This window comes from Centrocercus urophasianus, unplaced genomic scaffold, assembly GCF_019232065.1.
Source record: "Centrocercus urophasianus isolate 14NV4802_14NV808 unplaced genomic scaffold, USGS_Curo_1.0 seq_24, whole genome shotgun sequence".
In the NCBI taxonomy this organism is placed as follows: Eukaryota; Metazoa; Chordata; class Aves; order Galliformes; family Phasianidae; genus Centrocercus; species Centrocercus urophasianus.
Genome location: NW_024884800.1, coordinates 3,186,174 through 3,204,613, shown reverse-complemented (window position 1 = coordinate 3,204,613; position 18,440 = coordinate 3,186,174). Strand labels below are relative to the sequence as shown.

General features: G+C 44.1%; 1 protein-coding gene across 1 annotated transcript in view; it reads left to right on the top strand.

Moving 5' to 3' along the window:
* The first annotated feature begins 2,738 nt into the window (after positions 1-2,738).
* The window catches only part of KLHL13 (kelch like family member 13), a 67,102-nt gene continuing 51,400 nt past the window's right edge, over positions 2,739-18,440 (top strand). Inside the window, exons 1-3 of the mRNA XM_042825207.1 lie at positions 2,739-2,811; positions 11,118-11,182; positions 17,778-17,836. Of these exons, the coding sequence (XP_042681141.1) occupies positions 17,817-17,836 (20 nt within the window). The 5' untranslated portion in view covers positions 2,739-2,811; positions 11,118-11,182; positions 17,778-17,816. The remainder of the gene's footprint in view (positions 2,812-11,117; positions 11,183-17,777; positions 17,837-18,440) is intronic.

Genomic DNA, 18,440 nt, shown 5'->3' with positions numbered 1-18,440 from the left:
ACGTTTTACAAATGTATAGTTGAAGTTGAGTATTGTATTTTGCTCTTTGATGGCTTTTTTTTTCGGAGCATTCCTCACTTGTGCTGCTTCACTTATGATGTAGCAACAAAAAAAAAAGAATTGTTTTTCGCTGTTTGCTTTTTTTTTTTTTTTCTAGGGCACTAAAATCCAGACAGAGCAAAGTGTTGAGAAAGAGAGGATGAAGATCCAAATCTGGCTTAAAAAATCAGATAACTGAGACTTTGGACTTGCTGAAAATCTGTGATTCAAACTTCACATTACCACCCCTCTCCTTACTGCCTCAAAAATGAAGAAATAGAGCCATGCAAAGAAATAATACAACTTACAATTCAGGAGCCACACTACTCTTCATAAAAATACATCTCAAATACGGTCAGAAAGGAAAGACGAAAAGCAGCAGTGGGGGGAATGAGTAATGTTCAGGTCTGGATGTCTTCTGTGAATGAAATGCTGGGAGGTGAAGGGCATGGGCTGGGACTGCAAACTGCAGCTGGAAAGGGTTGGCTGTGTGTCAGTGCCTGAAGATGAAGAGGTCCTCATTGCAAATGTAAATGCCACAGTCCTGCAAGAGTTTGCAAGATGAAGTCTAAAACGTGCTGTGTGTCCACCATGGCAACTTATACTCTGGGCAATGGGCCTCTGGTGATGAAAGGAAATGGTAGCCCCAGATAATATAGGGATGCAAGTGGTGTATTTAGGTCAGATACTGCCTTTGTAGCTGCTATGTTAAATTTTGCAACCACTCCAAATGCCTGAGGCGTTTAAACCTCCAACTGCACAGGATGTCCTCTTCTGCTGCATGTCACCAACTGTGCTTCCTGCAGTGCTTTTCCCTTCCTTCTTCGATTCCTTTTACATCTCATTTATCCTTCCAAACTCCTCAGGTCTGAATGCTTTTGCTTTTTTTTTTCTTTCTTTCTTTTTTTTTCTTTTTCCCCATACCTGATTAATTTTAATGCTCAGTGGCCAAAATAATCCCCCCCCTTTCTACATATTTTAATATTTTGACTGTTTCTCTCTAGTGAAATGCTCCATTTATGTTGGAAATGTTTCTCTGAGAGTAGCAGTGATGTCTGTGCTGATCTGTTCCTTGCTCTGTTGCATGTTTGCCTGGAAGAGGAAACTGTCACAACAGCGTGGTTCTCTGCTGGCCCAACTAGTTGTCATTTCCATTGTGAGAGACTGTACAGAGGATGAAGAGAGGCAAAAATCCTCTGCCCTATTTCTCTGCCCCAAAGCACCAGGGAAGGCTGGCACTTCTGTTTTCCCACATGTGCGCTGTTTTCACTGCTGACCTGGGAAAAGGCCTCTCCTCACAGGAAATACCTGGGAAATGGGACGGGCATTGCCTTGCTGGGCTTCCTGGGAAGTGCCTGCTGCTGGAAGTGGGGATGGAGCACAGGACATCACGTGTCTGCCCTGACAGCTCCTTGGAATGGGAACAGGTCATAGAATCATGGGATCATGAAGTCCACTAAGATCCCCGAGCCCAGCCCCAGCCCACCCCATGCCCATCACTACGTCCCTCAGTGCCACATCCCCATGGCTCTGGAGCACCTCTGTGGATGGTGACCCCACCACTCCCTGTGCAGCTGTGCCAGCCCAGCACCATTTTTTCAGATAATAAATTGTTCCTCTTTTCTGGAATTTTTCAGGCTGTTACTGTGGCATGAATTTGAATATCTGTTGAACACAGAACATTTTCAGTATAGATAAAGCACAAAGGTCCTGATCCTGAAAGCCACTACTTTCCAGACTGCAGCACACAGAAAAGCCAAGAGGAACAGGGAGGTAGAAGCAGTGCCTGCAGAGTCCCTGAGCTCACTCCAAGGGCCAGCAGTGGGTGGATGCCTCTTGCATTGCTCTTGAAGCACTCACAGGAGGGGTTGCAGAATTCCTTTTGCAGGCAAAGCAAATCAATGCAGCTGGAGAATGCTGCTGGGAGCACACATTTGTGGGTGCTGCGGTTGGAGCTACTAAGATGCCCAAGCAAAGTTCAGCAGAGAATATCTGCAGAACTGCAAGCGGAGGATGCACTTTCTCATACGGAATTGAAGCATAGTAGGGCTCAGTTCCTCTTCTACCCAAATTCTGCTTTCAGTTTTGTAATAGATACTGCTATAACTTATGGAAGACATTCAGAATGAGTTGGTGATAGCACACGTGGCACGTATGAACTATATTTCTTTCTTTTTTTGGATAAAATCAGATAAAAATTTTTGAATGGGAAATGTTCTTAACAGGTATTGTTCTCTTTGCATGACCTGGCTACGTTGAAAAAAATACAGTTTTGCAGCTGAGAATGTGCTCTGTCAACTAACGTTGCAGTGCTCATTGCGGCCGGGTAGTTCTCATGGAAATAAACAGGAGGCATTACTTTCGGAGCAACCTGCATAGGGTCCGGCACACCTGTGGCGCTGCCTCTAATGAGGAAGTTTGGAAACGTTTTAATTAGCAGGCAGCCGCACGGCATGACCTCAATTAACCTTACCTAACGACGCTGCTCCCAAATTACCAGCCCTGCTCCCCTTCCTTAGCCCCGCCCCCAGCTCGTAGACCACGCCCGCAAACAGTTAGACCACGCCCCCTCCGCCTTATAGACCACGCCCCTTTCTATCGTTCCCCGCCTTATGCTCCACCCCCCTACGCCTTCCTCTCGCGCATGCGCGAACCCGCCTTGTTGACGCGGTGAAGCGCGCTCCCGGGGAGGCGTGGCCAGACGGAGGGCGCGGGGCCGCGCTCGGTACCTGGGGAGCGCTCCGGAGCGGGGCCCGCGGCCGTGGCTCGCAGGTGAGTGAGGGGTGCGAGGTGGGCGCTGTGCATTTCAGCCCCGCTCGGGTTCGGGGGCTTCGGGAGGACTCGGGGGTCGCAGGGCCTGCGCGCCGCCCCTCGGACGGGGCTGGGGGGCTTCGTGCGGCTGGGTTCACCCGGCTGCCTTCTTCTGGGCGTTGTGGTACGGCCGCGGGGTCCTTGCTTCCTCCTCTCGGCCCTCGCAGCCCGTCGCTGTTGGTTGCGCTGCGGTCTGTAAATGGGACGGCGGAGTCCCGCGGTTGTTTGTGGGATGCAGGCGGTAGAAGTAGGGCTGTGGGTCACGGGTACCTCGCTGATCCCTTCTCCTTCACTAAAATTCAGGCCGAGCTCTGCTGTTATTAAGCTCTATTAAGGACTTTTCGTCTCCGTGTAAGAAGTGCGGTGTTAACTTGGCGCCCTGCATTCCGTGTGTAATTCTGCACATCAGCTCTGCCTGGCGAGGGTCTCGTTATCCTGAATACTCCGAGTGTTAATGAGGCTGATGCTGGCTTGGACCTGCCAAGAAACTCTGCGCCAGGAATGCCTCCTGGCTCATAGAAATGCAGCCCGGGGACTGAGGGATGGTGGCACTGAGCAGCGTTCCTCCTTTTGCCAATGAGCTGTGCGAAGAGACAACGCTGGTGGGAACTTCCAGGGCTTTGCTGGTTGTGTGGTGAAGCCGGTTCTGCAGTGCCACTTAGCACAGAAATGCACCGCCGTGCTGATAGTAAAAGTTTGGGCAGCAACTTGGGCTGAACGAGAGGCTGCTTCTCATCTCTTTGATTCCGTGTTTTTCAAAATTGTGCTTCTAAACATTTCCCTTTGCTTCTGAAGTTCAAAGCCGCCAGCGCAAGTCGGCGTGCTGCTGGGCTTCAAAGGAGCAGCTCTGTTTCTAGGGAGCATTGGATTGCCACCAGGTGACAAAAAAGAATTGCAGTGGCTTTTCACAAGTCAGATTTTGGTTTTATTCCGCTTGTTCTGTTAAAGGCTCACCAAACTGCAAATCATGTGAGGCTGTGGTTCTGCTGTATCCAGCAGGAAGGGCTCTGGTGCTTGCATGTGGGTTGAATATAGGGAACCAACCCCATGGGCATGGAGAACAGCTTTGATTTCCTTGCCCCTGGATTCTGGTAACCTTAAGGATGATTTCTGTTTTGCATCAAGTGTCTTTAAAAAAAAAAAAAAAAAAACCTTCTGCAAACTGTCTCATGTTTAGTGCATCTCAGTATAATATATTTGTAGCTGTTCTTTGATAGTGGAGATCGAGCTGCCTTGACCTAAAGGCATAACCTCCGCTTTTGGAATTGGCAGTTCCAGCAGCATTACACCAAGGGCTCTTAGCATGGTCCAGCTATTAGAAAGGGGTGATTAATCAATGTTACAAATAACACTTGCTGGTAGGGACTCCAAATGAATTTGCAATGTGTTCTGCCAGAAGTGCTTCTACTAGTGTTACTGTATCACCTCCACCAGCACTACAAGCAAAAAGTGTCTAAAATGCTCTTTTTCATTGTCCTTGCTGAAGTTGATGTGATTCTTAGCATGTGGCTTTTTTTTTTTCTTTACTCTCTCACATCTGTGCTGGCAAAACTTAGAGGTACTGCAGCGTGGTGTGACTGAACAAATGGAGCCATTTGTTCTAAGCACCAGCTGCCTCTGAGAGGCTTCAGTGTGTGCCCGTTGCTCTGTTTCGATGGCATGAAACTTTTCTAATGACTTCTAATAGCTTAGGAAAGCTGACTTCGATGGCCTCAGGCTAAGTTCACATGCGTAGATGCCTTTATCACAACTGTGGCGTCGTGTTTATGGCTGTCAGTGTGAGTGGGAGGTAGGTAAGAGCTTAAATAGATGGGGCAATGTGTTCTGCTTTCCTTTCAGGGTTATATGCTTTGAGCTCTAAATTCCCACAGCTGTATTTCTATTAGTTCTATGCAATAGCTCATGAGCTGGGACAGCTTGGCAGATCCTCTTGACTTATATATAAGACTCATTAAAAGAAAATCCAAAAGAGATCCCATGGTCAGTACCTTAGAATTTGGTATCTATGCCTATTTTGAGAAGGACTTTTAAAACAGTGTGTTAATTTATTTTGCAAAATGCAGCAGTGATGGATTTGTGTTGTTAGTCAATGGTTTTGCTTTAAACTCACTGCAGGGAATGTCTTTTTGTTTCCATTTGTGGAAACAGTGCTTCGTTGTAAATCCTAATGATGCTGGTCATATGATTTCTTGGGGCTTTTGTTTTAAGATGTTTGTAATTGATGCAGCTGCTTAGTGGTGTATTCCATCATTGTGAAATACATGAGATTTACTTGGCAGTGCCAATGTGCTTACCATTTTAAAGCCATTCTGCTTAGTTTTAGTAGGAAATATTTGCACTGTGAGAAAACTTACAGGTGAAAGTAGAGCTTAAGACTATCAGCCCTACCAGGTGCTCCACACCTACTTGAATGTATGGATCATGTGCTCTGCATTTCTTTCTGAGGGACCCCAGTGCCTGGGTTTGATGCATGCTGGATGCTCTGGGCAGGACACACATACTGAGATTTTCCTGCAGGTGTGGATGGGGCCTGAAGCAGAACTGGCTTTCAGTCATCAAGGTAGTGAGGCTTTTTACCCATAGGATTGCACTCCTTTGTTTGGCTCTTTCTTCCCACTGGTGTATGTGCCTGTTTGTCCTGTCTGTCTGAAGTCTTTTTATTTGGATGAAGTTGGAAGTTAAGAGACTCCTTTAGGTTAGAGACCTCTATGTCCAGGATGTCCAATCTCATTTATAGAACTGTCAGCACAAGGCTGTCTTGCCCATATCTTGTGGTTGAATGCAGGGACGGGATGGTTTAAGTACCTGCTCCAGCTCTGAGGGTTTACAAGTCATTGTTTTAAGTTACTGCATTGCTCAGCATCTCAATCTGCTGGTCTCTTTGAATGTACAATTTTGTCTTTGCAGTGAAGGAATTTTGTTCTTGGTGAGAAAAACAAACAGAAAGGCAAGTTCATTGGTCTGTACCAGTGGGAAACTGCAGACCTTGCTTTAGCAAGATGACAAATGAAAACTGTGATACACAGTAAACAAGCTTGACTTCACAGAATCACAGAGTGGCCAGGGTTGGAAGGGACCTCAAGGATCATGAAGCTCCAACCCCCTGCCACGTGCAGGGTCACCAACCTCCACATTTAATACCAACCCAGGCTGCCCAGGGCCCCATCCAACCTGGCCTTGAACACCTCCAGGGATGGATGGGGCATCCACAGCCTCTCTGGGCAGCTGTTCCAGCACCTCTGGTCAAGAGCAAGCTGTTGTTGTGAGGAAGGTTATGATTCACATCACAAGAACAAAGAATAGAATTTTTGGGGTATACAATGATTAAATCTTAAAGAGAACCCCAAGATCCAAGAAAGCAAGGATAAACAAGTGGATTTCAATCTAATTCCCTTTTCCTGATTGTTTTCTAAGATCTCATGAGTGGTCTGTTCTCTTTTCAAGCTGAGTGTATTCCACACTTCATTTAGCATCGTGGGAACTTTGGTTCTTTTGAGAAAGTGACCTTATCTGATAATGCTGATGTGAGATATCCAGCAATATGGCAAGGTGAAGATCTGAGCTATCCAGCAGGCTTCTGCCGTACTGGCATGACATCCAATGCTCTGAAGTGGAAAATCTGTTTCTGTTGAATGTTTTATTCCTATATGTTGACATAATTCCATAAGAAAATGCCAAATCTTATTTTCTTTCATTTCTTTATCCACGAATCCTTTAAAAGCCAATCAGTGGAGTTACCTTTAGTGCTGCTTATCTCCTGGGAAGTGAAACCCACTCAGTGGTGGTTTGCTCAGGTTCTCAGCCTGTGGCTACACCTTCCTGCTGCTCTCACAAGTCGAGGCAGGAATGATGTGAGGGGAGGCAGATCCCTCTCCTCCCAATGCACACAGAGAGATGCGATCCTCATGCTTCAAACGTCTCATGCTTTCAGGGCACCTTTTAGATCTTCTCCAGCTAGTTTGCCTTCACGGGAGCTGGGTGAGCCACACAAATATCTTACTGGAGGCTTGAGTTGGTATGAGAGTGTGAATTCTGCGCTGAAATAAAGCACCCAAGTGCTGGGCTGTGTCCTTCTCACAGACATTCGCAGTCTCCTGGAGCAAGCCGTGGGAAGGTGGGCTGCTCTTTTGCCTTATGGACTCGAGCACCTCAGTGCCCAGCTTTCTTGTAGCTCTGCTGTTACAACACAGGCACGGTTCTGGGCAAGTTTGTGCTGCCCACAGATTTTGAATAGAACAGAGGAAGTGAGTAGCACATCTGTTATTTAAAGAAAGCCACGAGTGGCACTGGAATCCTACACACTCTGGCACATGGTCTGTGTATTTTTATAGCCCTTTATCTGCTGAAGGGGCCAGAGTTGTAGAAGTCGTTAACAGTTCGTTCCTTCCAACTCCCCTCCCCAGTCAACTTTCTGTTCGTTGCTTGTGAATAACTTCTGTAGCACCAATTGGAAGTTACAAAACACCATCACATGTTAATAATGCAGTTTTGTACTTATGTTGAAAGGTGTTGGTCAGAAAATAATGCAACCAGCTTTGCTTTCCTCAGTGTTGAATTTGTAATTGACCAGTGATAAAAAATCCAAAATGAAAATTGAGCTGGGCTGTTGTGCCCAACGTTCTAAGTTTATTTGTTTACAGTATTAAGTAGGGTTAATTTCCGTGAGGGGCCCATGTGAGATGTTTTGTATGAACTGAAGACTTGGAAAACTTCTACCTTCAGATGGGGTTTAACAGTTGAGCTATGAGAGGACTGAAGGCTAAACGCACCCAAGTCAGCAATATCTGATTTGCTGGACTGCCCAAGCTGCATTGCCTTTGCTCCCTCAGTGGCTATGCATATAGAGCATCCTCTGGAGGGTAGTTGCACTTGTTGTGGGGGAGTAATGGTAAGTGTGCAGGTGTTCACTGACTCTTCTTCATTACACGTGGGCAGTGTGAACCACTGACATCTCTAATGATAGGAGGGCTACTTTGGGGTGTTTGGTAATCCAATTGGGTCTTGCCACCATATTTCCCCTAGAGATTGTCTTTCATGGCCAAACCAGGAGTTTCATCATTTAAAGGAGAGCTGTAATGAGATAAGGGTGATATCTGCTGTCTCAGAGTTGATGTGTTGTCAACTCAACCAGTTATCGTAGTGATGTTGGTCAGTGAGTCTGTCCTGAATCTTTGCAGATAGGCTAATCTTGGTCAGGAGTGCTTTAATAACTTGAAGTAAGGCTGAATTCATGGAGGAGTTTGCAATGAGGCTCTACTTTGGTACAACTCCACAGCATCTCCTTTTGCAAATGATGGTGATCCCAAGGTGTTCAGGCTTCCCACTGTGATGCCTTGCTTTTTGTTAATGAAGTGTTCTTGCAGAGCTATGAATCTGACAGCAGGCTTTCTAGAAGCTCACGCTATTTTGATTGATAAATTCTAGGCTTTAATACACTTTCCTAAGAAAATGTTCTAATTACTAATGAAAAGCTGTGCTTTGTGGCTTTTGAGGAGTACCTCTAATTTAGGATGTTACTCTTTTCTTTTTTCTCTTGTAAAATAGATGCTACTATTTAAAGCCAAATGGACCAAGACCTTGAATTCTCTGCTTTGCATCACAAAACAAGGGCAGTTTCTGTTCTTAAATCTTACTATGCTTACCATAAACTTTCAGCTGTTGTTTTTGTAAGCCTTGTGGGTGGGATGGACACGGGGGAATAATGAAGGAATTAGCATCACAGGCAATATCTCATTAAGTGTGTAGTCTAACTTTAATATAGGATGGTATCACTTTTGTGCTTGTAGCCCTAAGGAAACCTGATTGTTGTCTGCCTTCAAGGACAGAGGCTTGTGAGCAGTGTTAATACACAGGGCCCTGGGAGTTGGGTGAGAGCCTTTCCTTGGAAAAGGCTGAGCAAATAGAAGCAAGACTTGTCTTCCTTTTCAAGTGAGATCCTTGGATAGTGATGATCGTGCCGAGAGCTGTGGTTTCTTTTGGGGTGCCATTAGGGATATCGTGTCTTGGTTTGCTCTTGGATGTCGTTCCCAGGTTTGGAAGAGGCAAATGTTTTGTTAAGGGGGCTATTAACCTTGCCTCTAGCAGCTGAGACAATTGTGTGAGCTCTTCTGTGGCATGACAGCCAAAATAAGCTGGGGTGGTTTGAATAGCTCAAATAATCAGCCTTTGTATCAGTTGATCCTAAGTAAATAGGTTAGAAAGTACTTAAGGGCAGCTCAGCTGGTGGCCTTCTGGCAGAGCAGTGACAAGCAGCTGAGGGTGATGAGCACCTCTAGGGCACAGCTGTGTCCAGGAGGAGATCCAAATCCAGAACAGAGGTTCAGAAGCTAAAAGTGTGCTCGACAGGCAGAGACGAGGGTAAAAAGTGAGATGTAGGCATGGCTTATTGGGGTGCAGGGTGATAACCAAGGTGCTCTTATTGTGCTGCCACGCTGAGGATGCTGCAGGGTATGTTGTTGGGTTCTGTGCTGCTCTGTCCTGTCTTCCCTGCACGCCCCCAAAAGAATCAACACTATGGTTCCAGTCGGCTCCCTTTAGAAGTTTAGATTGTCTATTCATTAGTAAAATTAATAGTAGGAGGGAGTAAGCCCAGAAAATGACTGCGAGAGAAGAGTTTGTGTGGCAGCACTTCATGTTCCTGAATCAAGAATGAATAGTGGTGGAGAAAGGAATGGGGAGGAGGAAGAAAGGAGTGGGCTGGAGGGGAAAAACGCTATCTTTGTATTGGCTTCATTGTCTCAGTGCCATCCCAGATGTGTCTAACAAGCCTGATGTTGTTCTAGTTTTTCATTGCTGAAGGCTTTTCATAAAGACCTCCACTGTAATGCTTGTGTGTGTCATTGGAGCAGCCTGACACTGCTTTGCATAGATGGAGATTTATATGGGCTACTCAGGCGGGGTGGTGGGAAGCCTGGATCGTGTGCCCAGTTCTTAGAGGGCTTCTTGCCAGCAGAAGTCTACTTTCTGATTGCTTCTTCCTGGCTTTCTTCACAAAAATGAACCATGATATAGACTTTGTCATTCCTGGCACATGAATATTTATTCAGATCTGGAATGTGAGTCTTTCTGACTGCCGTACATAGATGGGTATCTATGAAAGGTAAAGGAACTTGATGCTTTTAAAGGAGTATCAACAGGAAGAGCACTTAATGAAATGACTGCAGTAATGTATCTGACCTTCAGGTAACTCCTCTGTTTTGGTTAAGTTTGGTTAAACTGTTGTCTAACAGAGCATTTACTATTATTTTTTGTTAGTTTCACTGTTTAGCTTAGGTAGATGCATAACTTCATTTCACACTGGGAAGGGCTCTTGTCCTTGGAGAAAATATCCCTATCCTTTCACTGAACTGTAGAAGTGCCAGTAATGTATTGGTGCTAGCTGAATATGAGCATGCAGGTTGCCGTGGTGCTTTAATTTTATTTTCTGAGAGGAAACACTGGAAGCAGAAGCAGGCAGCACTGCTACCAGTGTTTCCACACTTTGCATTGGAAAAAATCAAAAGAAAGGCTGCCATTGCAAATGACAGTGTTACTGAGTGCTCTCTGCACGTAGGGGTGCCTGGCTGCTTTCCCTTGGCAGTTGCTGCGCTGGCTTTGTGGTGTTACAAAGAAAAGCAGTGTCTCCTCTCCTCTTCTGCTCTCCAGTTGTTCCTTCCGCACAGAAAGATGACTTTCAAATGGCTGTGAAACCTTTCACTGTAACTTTATCCTGTTTCAGCTCAGTTGTAACTTGTAGTGTTTTTGTAAGCCCAGCCAGATAGCTTCCTGCAGCGACAGCAACTGTGAGCTGAATTTATAAAAGCATGCTTGGTTTAGTGGCATGATGCAAGCATTACTTCTGCTAGGACTTCCATACCTCCTGGGGCTTCTGTGCATTCAGTGGTTTATATAAAATGGTGGCTCTGCTTCTGATCTAGAGACTGACAAGCTTAATTGAAAATTGGCTCTGACGTTTGCCTTCAACAATACTATTGTATTTGATTTGTACTGGGAGCTGTTGTCTTGCAGAATTGTGTATGAGAGATTCTGTATACATGGAAGAAGAGCAGGGCACGACAGTAGCAAGTTAGATCAACTTTCCCTGCAGGCAAGAGCAGGGGCTGTCCAATTTTCCACTCACAGTGGAGACAGCTCAAAACACTGCAGAAACCAATAGTTAGCTCTGTTGGAGATGCTGTACCTTGCAGTTCTTTAAAATAACATTTACAGTGAATAATAGTGTGCAAACGTGTGACAATTCTTTTTTCTCTTCCTGAACCTTATTCTAGATGTCAAAATTAACCTGGACTACTTGGGAATGGCGAAACATAGCCCTGGGATCCTGCCATGAACAGTAAGAAAGCTGAGATGCTTTGTCTATGCAATTGATTTGATTTAAATGGCTAAACCCCAGTGAAAGTGTTCCTGTTCAATTAACGTAACTAGGCAGTATATTGTATGGCTTGGGGGAGGTGTGCTTCCAGCTTCTTGTGCAGTGAAGGAGCACTACAATGAATCAGGGATTGGTAAGGGAGGGCTCTGGAGCTGGGAGGGCTGCTGTGGGTACTGCTTCATGAGATGGAAGGTGGTGGCTGTAATGCTCCACTGTCATGCAATACTATAAAGACAAACGAGTTTGAAATGTGATTAGACTTATTAACAGAGGGGGAAAGTGAATTATGGAGCGGTGAAAACTGCATTCTGAATGCGGTTGGAATGAGAGAGACCCTAAAACACCAGCTCATGAAGGCTGTCAACAGTGCAGCACTGTGTTAATTGTTACCTGCACTGCTTGGGAGCTGCCTGCTGTTCAAGAAGTAGCTTGGTTCAGCAGGTTTTTGGTCTGGCCTTTCGTATCTGACTTCTGCAAGGTGTTTTCCTTGCACGAAGCATACAGTAGGAGTTGGTTACCAGGCTTCTGTATCTGAGAAGGCAAGTACCTTTTAAGATCATCTTGAGTGCTGATCAAAATCATCATATTTTTGTGATGTTGGTAGTGTGAAACTTTCCATTTTGAAGGATAAGTAAACGTTTCTGTGTACATCATGCTCTATATTCTTTATGTAGTCGTCTTCCTCTGTTGCAATAGGCATCCCTAAATTGATGCATAGAAAATTATTCTGCTGGATTTTTCCTTGTACAAAACAGATGATTTATGAGGGACTGTGTGGGTGAGAAGCATGCTTGTGAAGTGTAAATTTCAGCTGAGTTTGGTGCTGTTGACACTATCAGCCAGCCTTCACAGGGACAGAAATTAGAAGGCTTTGATATTGTTGAATATCATGAATTGGTTGTAATCAATTGGAAATAAGCATTCCTTCTATCTTAACTCTTCATAGCAGTTTAAATGCCAAACGTGCTCAAAATGAATGTTCAAAAGAAAAATTTCACTTTCTCTTGTAGAACTCTTTGACCACGACATTTTTATTTCTTTCCTGAGCAGTTCTTACATAAGGATTTCAAAAGCTGGTTAATACAGTTGAAATGCCGGGCAGTCTTAATATCTTGAAAATTCCAGAAATCTCCTTTGGTAAAATTCTGCAATTGCTAAATTGTAACTTTGGATCTAATTGTGTAGATTAGCTCATCTGTCAGAACAATTGATAGATGCAAAGCTGTTTAGCTCTTTGTATGTGCAAAGCTGTGTGTGCAGCACAAGGAGGCATTGTTAGAGCTGGCTGCCCTCAGCCTTTGCAGAAGCTTGTCCTCTGTAGCTGAAAAGGGCAAATAATGGTCTGTGTAGTGGGGTGGAGAAGAGTTTTGAGGGTGGAAATGATTCTCGTACCTCTGGCTCTTCCTTTGGGATGGTTACTGGGGCTGGAAGAGCTGGATTGGTGTTGTGCTGCTGTGCAAGGTCCTTGTACTTGGGAAGTGATGAACGTTCTGTTTCTAGGATAAGTAGCTTTAGAAATCTACGTTTCCAGTGTTAATCCTGCAGTATTAGAAGTATCTGTATGGTACTTAATAAGTAACATTTTTATCTCAATTCTCATATCATAGGCTTATGATAAGCCAGTGAGTGTGCTGTGTTGTGCTGTGAGTATCCCTGTGCCCTGGTATTGCCTGAGTTATGTCAGTTCAGTGGCTCTCTTCTTGAGGTGTGCTCAAAATACTGTTAAGCCAAGGGAAACTGATGCCTTTGAGTTGATCTGCAGCTTGATGTCCTATCCTGGAATGGCTTTGGTTGGAAGGGACCTCAAGGGCCATCTCATTCCAGTGCCATCTAGTCCTTACTTTCTGCTTCTCCCATTAATAGCACTCCAGAATTAATAAGCTTCCAGGCAATGATTGAAATCGTGCTGACTAATGTTGTCCTAAAGCGTTTTTCCCAGGCCTTTATTTGCATATGTAGATAACTTCACGGATGTGGATTAGATGAAGCCTGCAGGTAAAGGATGTGGCTGAATAAAGCAACAACAGGTGGGAAGGCTCAGCTGAGGGCGAACTGATTCCAAGGTGCTTTGTCACACAGGGACTTGAGTGGATGCTCAAGGATTTCATTTCTTGGTGAAGCGAGTGGCTCTGATAGTCTGGTATGCAATATAGCAGAGGAGATTTAATATAGCAAAGAAAGCTTTTACAAAAGAAAAATAGGGGAATATGTTCCAATGTTCTGAGCCTTTTTACTTCTGTTGTCAGATGAGATGTACTGGCTGATTGAAAAGCTTCTTGAACTGGAAGACTTCAGAGTACTGAAATGTGCATTGTGTTACTAGGAGGCCTTGCAGGGTCTGAACTCCTCTTACAGCCACTTGTTTTCAGTCTGTAGTGAAAGTGTCTTTTGGATTAAACCTTCCTGAGCAGTAAATCTGTGGCCAAATGTGGAGAATGGAACTGTTGAAAAAAGAGGAGCCACCCATGAAGGTTACAAGCTGGTAACTGTGGTCTCAGGGCTTTTTGGAGGGTTAAAAACCCCTCTGGTCATCATCATCATGAGCTTTTCACAATGGTGCACCTTGGTCAACTGTGATTAATAACTTCTGTTGGATGCTCTGTAGACTCCTGTGAGAGGACTAGATTCTTTTTCCTTGAAAATGTTTGTGTACACTTGCAATTTGTAGATGGAGAACACTAACGATCAACTTGTTAATTATTGATTATCAGGTGGTATGTGATATATGTTAATGCAACACGAGTAATGGAACTCTGGTACCTGTTACTGTGAAAACTCCCTAAATGAAGCTGTTCTACATCCTACCTTAAAATAACAGAAATATATGCTTAGAAGGGCACTATATATTTAGGGAGAGTCTCTTAAATGGTCGATAGCTTGGAGATTAAAGTCGTTCTAAGGGCACAGTTCAATCTCAGATGGAATCAGCTGCTGCTAAAAGGTGCAGTGCTGCTTTCTTTGTCTGCTCCTTGCCCAGCTGCTGAGGGTGTGCATAGGAGGTGCAGCTGGTGCCAGGTGAGTGGAACCAGCTTGCTCATCTGATGGGAAGCAGTTATTTGAATTGGGCAGTGGTTTTCTGCGAACTGTGCAGTTGTTGATGTGTTACGTTTGGTGCAAATTGAGTGAGTAAAGTCAGACTAAGTTTGTGGAACTACATCCTTAATTAGTGTTCCCAAGCTAGAGTTCAGCCACTTGCTCGCTGTCAGTTTAATTGTCCGGTGTTTTCAGCAGTTCTGTTCTGTTGTGGTTCTATGGACTGCAGTTCTGCTGTAGGTCAGGCTAAATCGGAGCATCTCCTGGCTCTACAACTTCTGAACATCATTTGAAACCAACTTACTTAAAAACCTCAGGCTAGAGGTCAGATCTTAAGAAACATGTCAAGCATATTTTTTCATATTCACTCCATGCTTTGTATGCTCACGTTTGTCCATTGAGAATGTGTGGCCTTTTGCATGTCGTGGCTTCTTACACTGTGCTTTTGGTGCATTCTTTGACATGCCTTGCATCACTCATTCTGCCTCTGAAGAGCTGGTTGCTGAAGCAAGCCACCCACAGAAGCCTCATTTATCAGCTTGGAAAATTTCAGAGCCTTCTAGCAGGTATTGGAAGGCGTGCATGAAAATGGAACCATTTCACAGAGTGCCTGCCACATGTGCACTGATGTGTGAGCAGAGCAGCACATGGCGTGGTTTTCTTGAGTGTGGTCAGCATTAGAAGTAGCTGAATTTGGCTGTGAAGCGCTCATCAATTTCACATGGGTCTTAACCACACCGCTCCTGGAAGTTGTATCCTAAACTCACGCTGAAGGTTGTTAACAACAAATGTAATGGGTTATGTTGGAAGTAATTATTCATAAATATGTACATTTGTGTATCTGAAAGAATGATGGCAGAATGTGTGGTTTTTGCTCAAGGAAAAAAATATGGAGAAGCAGCAAAATGAGCAGCAGCACCAGCAAAGCAGCACAGAGCAGAAATGTGAGGCAACTGTGCAGCAGGGAGGGCTTCAGCTGCCAGCTCTTGTTGGGGAGCACTTAATGCTAGTGATCATTTTTTCCTTTCTGTGCTCACAGAGTAGCTGTCAGGTTGTGAGGAGAGGTGTGAATTCCTCCTGTTTGCTTTAGGTGGGAAGGATCAATGGTGAGGATGCACAGGTGATAGCAGCTCTGTTGTTGAAGTTGAAAACAAGCCTTTGAACCATCTGAATTTCTGTGATAATGAGGTTGGCAATTAGAGGCAGGTTTCAGTTATCAATTTCAGCACCTGTGTGCATCAGCTTTCCCACCCTGCACTGTGCTGTTCTCCTCTGTAATCTTGAGCTTTCTGTAGTGTGAAGGAAGACAATGCGTGACTTTCCGTCTGATTTTCTGTTGTATGCCAGCCAAACAGCTCCAACCAAGGAGCTGCTTCTGTTCTCTCAGCAGTTCATTAAGAAAAAGCCCCACATTCAAAAGCAAGAATTCAGCTTTCACCTCACGATGTAGCTGGCTTGGCATCCTCTCACCAGCAGAGCAGTAGGAGCAGATCACAGAGAAGCCATTCTGCTCACATCTCACCCCAAAGAAACCTGTAGGTGAGGAGATGTGCAGGGGTGTCACTGGCAAAGTCAGCCTGGCTCTTGGTTTGAATTCAGGTGACAGGTTTGAGGCCAGTTGGACAAACTAGTGACTGAGTAGTTTGGTGTTCTGTAGTATTTAGCTCCTTCTGGAAGAAAGGAGAACCTGTATATTCAGGAATTCAGGTTAAGTTTTATCAGGCACACTGCAAGATTGCTGTGCACTATTTGTGTGCATTTTGTACATTGTACAGTTCCTGTGCATTTTGCTCCAAAACCAACTTTAACGAACTTGCAGCTTAGCTGACTTGGAGTAACCTATCTAGGGAAAGATGGGAAAAGGAAGAATGGAAACAGTTACTTTCCATTTTTAATTTGTAATGGAAAGGTCATATATATATTTTTTTCCTCATCTTCAGTCGATCTAGAGTGAGCATGGCAGTTAATTCACACAGATAAGCAGTGCTGTTGAAGGCTACATCAAGAGGATGTTGCTTTGGCCTCACAGAGGAGGTGTGTGGAAACTTGTATAGCTATATATACAAAACCATCTGTATGTTTGCCCAGGATGAGGCCAACCTCATTTACTCAGGGTTAATTTAGTCCTAACCTGTCTTATGATGGAGAGGTAGAATCATGTCCTATTTACTGAGTAGGCATGTTTAGTAGAGGAAAACCTGGATTTGGTTTGGACCAAGGATGTCCCCAGGTACAGGGACACCAGGAGCCAAGAGGCACCTTATTCTACCAGCTGTTCTCCTGTTGGTGGATGGGAGCAGCTGAGCTCAGTGCTTTTAAGCATTCTGGGGGGTGCTCACTCTTATGGTACATTTAAAGGTGTAGGGCACACATTGAATTCATAATTCATGCTTACAAATATTATGTGCAAGTGTCTTCTGCCTCATGTCTCTGATTTGCTTTAGCAAAATCCTCTTTTTGATGAATTCCTATTCTAGCATCTCCTAAGCTTGCTCTTTGGACTCAGAATTTTGGTTGTGACAGCACAGAGCACTTGTGGGAGAGAATGATCTGCAGATTTTTTTTTTTTTATTATATGTCAACTGCCCTTTTTCAAATCTTGATGTAGGTTCACTGTTTGTGGATGTATCTAACCAATGCAAATTTATTTTTGAGTGCTAAAGGTGGTAAGAAATTTCTTCTTGGGGCTGGGAAGGAGTAGTGAATTGTTTCAAAGAAGCGCTCAATTCCTACAGCTACGACTTCTCTTACTGCCCACTTATGCCTAACAATGTGAAATTTAGAGAAGACTGAAAATCAAATTGTGGCTTGTCTGTGGGCACTACAGAGCTTAGATTTTGTAATGCTTACTGCTCAAGGATGTCAGCACATTTAAATATTACAGCTTTATCGCTGTATCCTCAATTGGAAGTGAGTTCATAGACTTACAGATAGGCTGCAGCCTTTCATTCTGATTAATAACTGTAAGATATTGTACCCATGAGACATTAAAAAACCAACTAACGAGGCTGTCACTCTTTGATCAACTATATTAGATCTCAAAAGTGGAACTCATTAAATTTGCACAGAAGAGGCCAAAATTTTAAAGTGATTGTCTTGTACATAAACCATTTGAGCAGCATCTCACCCTTGAAAGAGTGGCTTTAATGTGTTGCAGCTTCCATTTTAACACGTGTTCATGGGATAGGCAGGCTGAGGAACAACTGGGTTAAACCAGGAGATTATTTGAAAAATCTAGGGCATGTGCTCTCTCAGTTCACTTGATTAGTTTTCATAATTCATCCTTTTTTTTTTTCCTGCAGCAAGGAACAGTATCATACATGCAAGCAGGGATGTTTTCTGCTTCTCTCTGTTTGTAATTGTACTGTAAGAAGTTAAATGGGGAAGAAGTCATATGGTGTGAGATTGTTTAGTGTAAATCTTGGTTTGTTTTGTGAAAATGCATGGGGTCTGAGCAGCAAAATGATCTTCATGGATGTTTGTCTGTGACTTTCTGCTCTAATGCTGTTCTGTTTGACTGCAGGTGCATGAAGAACTGAGGAGATAGTTCTGCTCATCAGAGATGATGTGGAGAGACACTTTGTGAGTAACAAATGGGGTTCCTAAATATAAGTATGGGAGTATTTCCTTCCTGCTTTACGGTAACTGCTGCCTGTCTGGAGTTTTCATTTGGTTTTGAAAGCTGTGACTATCGAGCCTTTGTGGGAAGCATAGGCAAAAGCTCAATGTCCAAATGATGAGCTGGAGGACTGAGCAGTAGAATCCGAATGGTTTCATAAATGATTAACTGTCATACTTAACTTTGCTATAATGATCAGCCTACCAAAGGCTTTCGCCATTGGCCATTGAATGTGCTGTAGATATTGGTAAGAATCTCTGATGTGTGCTCTGTGGGAGCCTTTAGCAGGGTTAGCAAAATGCTTGGGGAATTGTTTCTACCATGCGTAGGGCACTGCCTGTTTAATATGACTTGGTTATCAATGCTTTATTGTCCTTGTCTAATTTTGGTTGGCAGTCTGATATGTTTCATCCAAAGAAGATGGAGCAGAAGCAGTCTATAAAAGCTTTCTTGGAAGCTTACAGTTTGTTTGCTACAGTATAGCAGTGTTCTGATAGCATGAAAATGTGCCCAAAATGTGAGAGGAAAGGAAGAACCTCTGATAAAATCACACCTGAATAAGAGGAA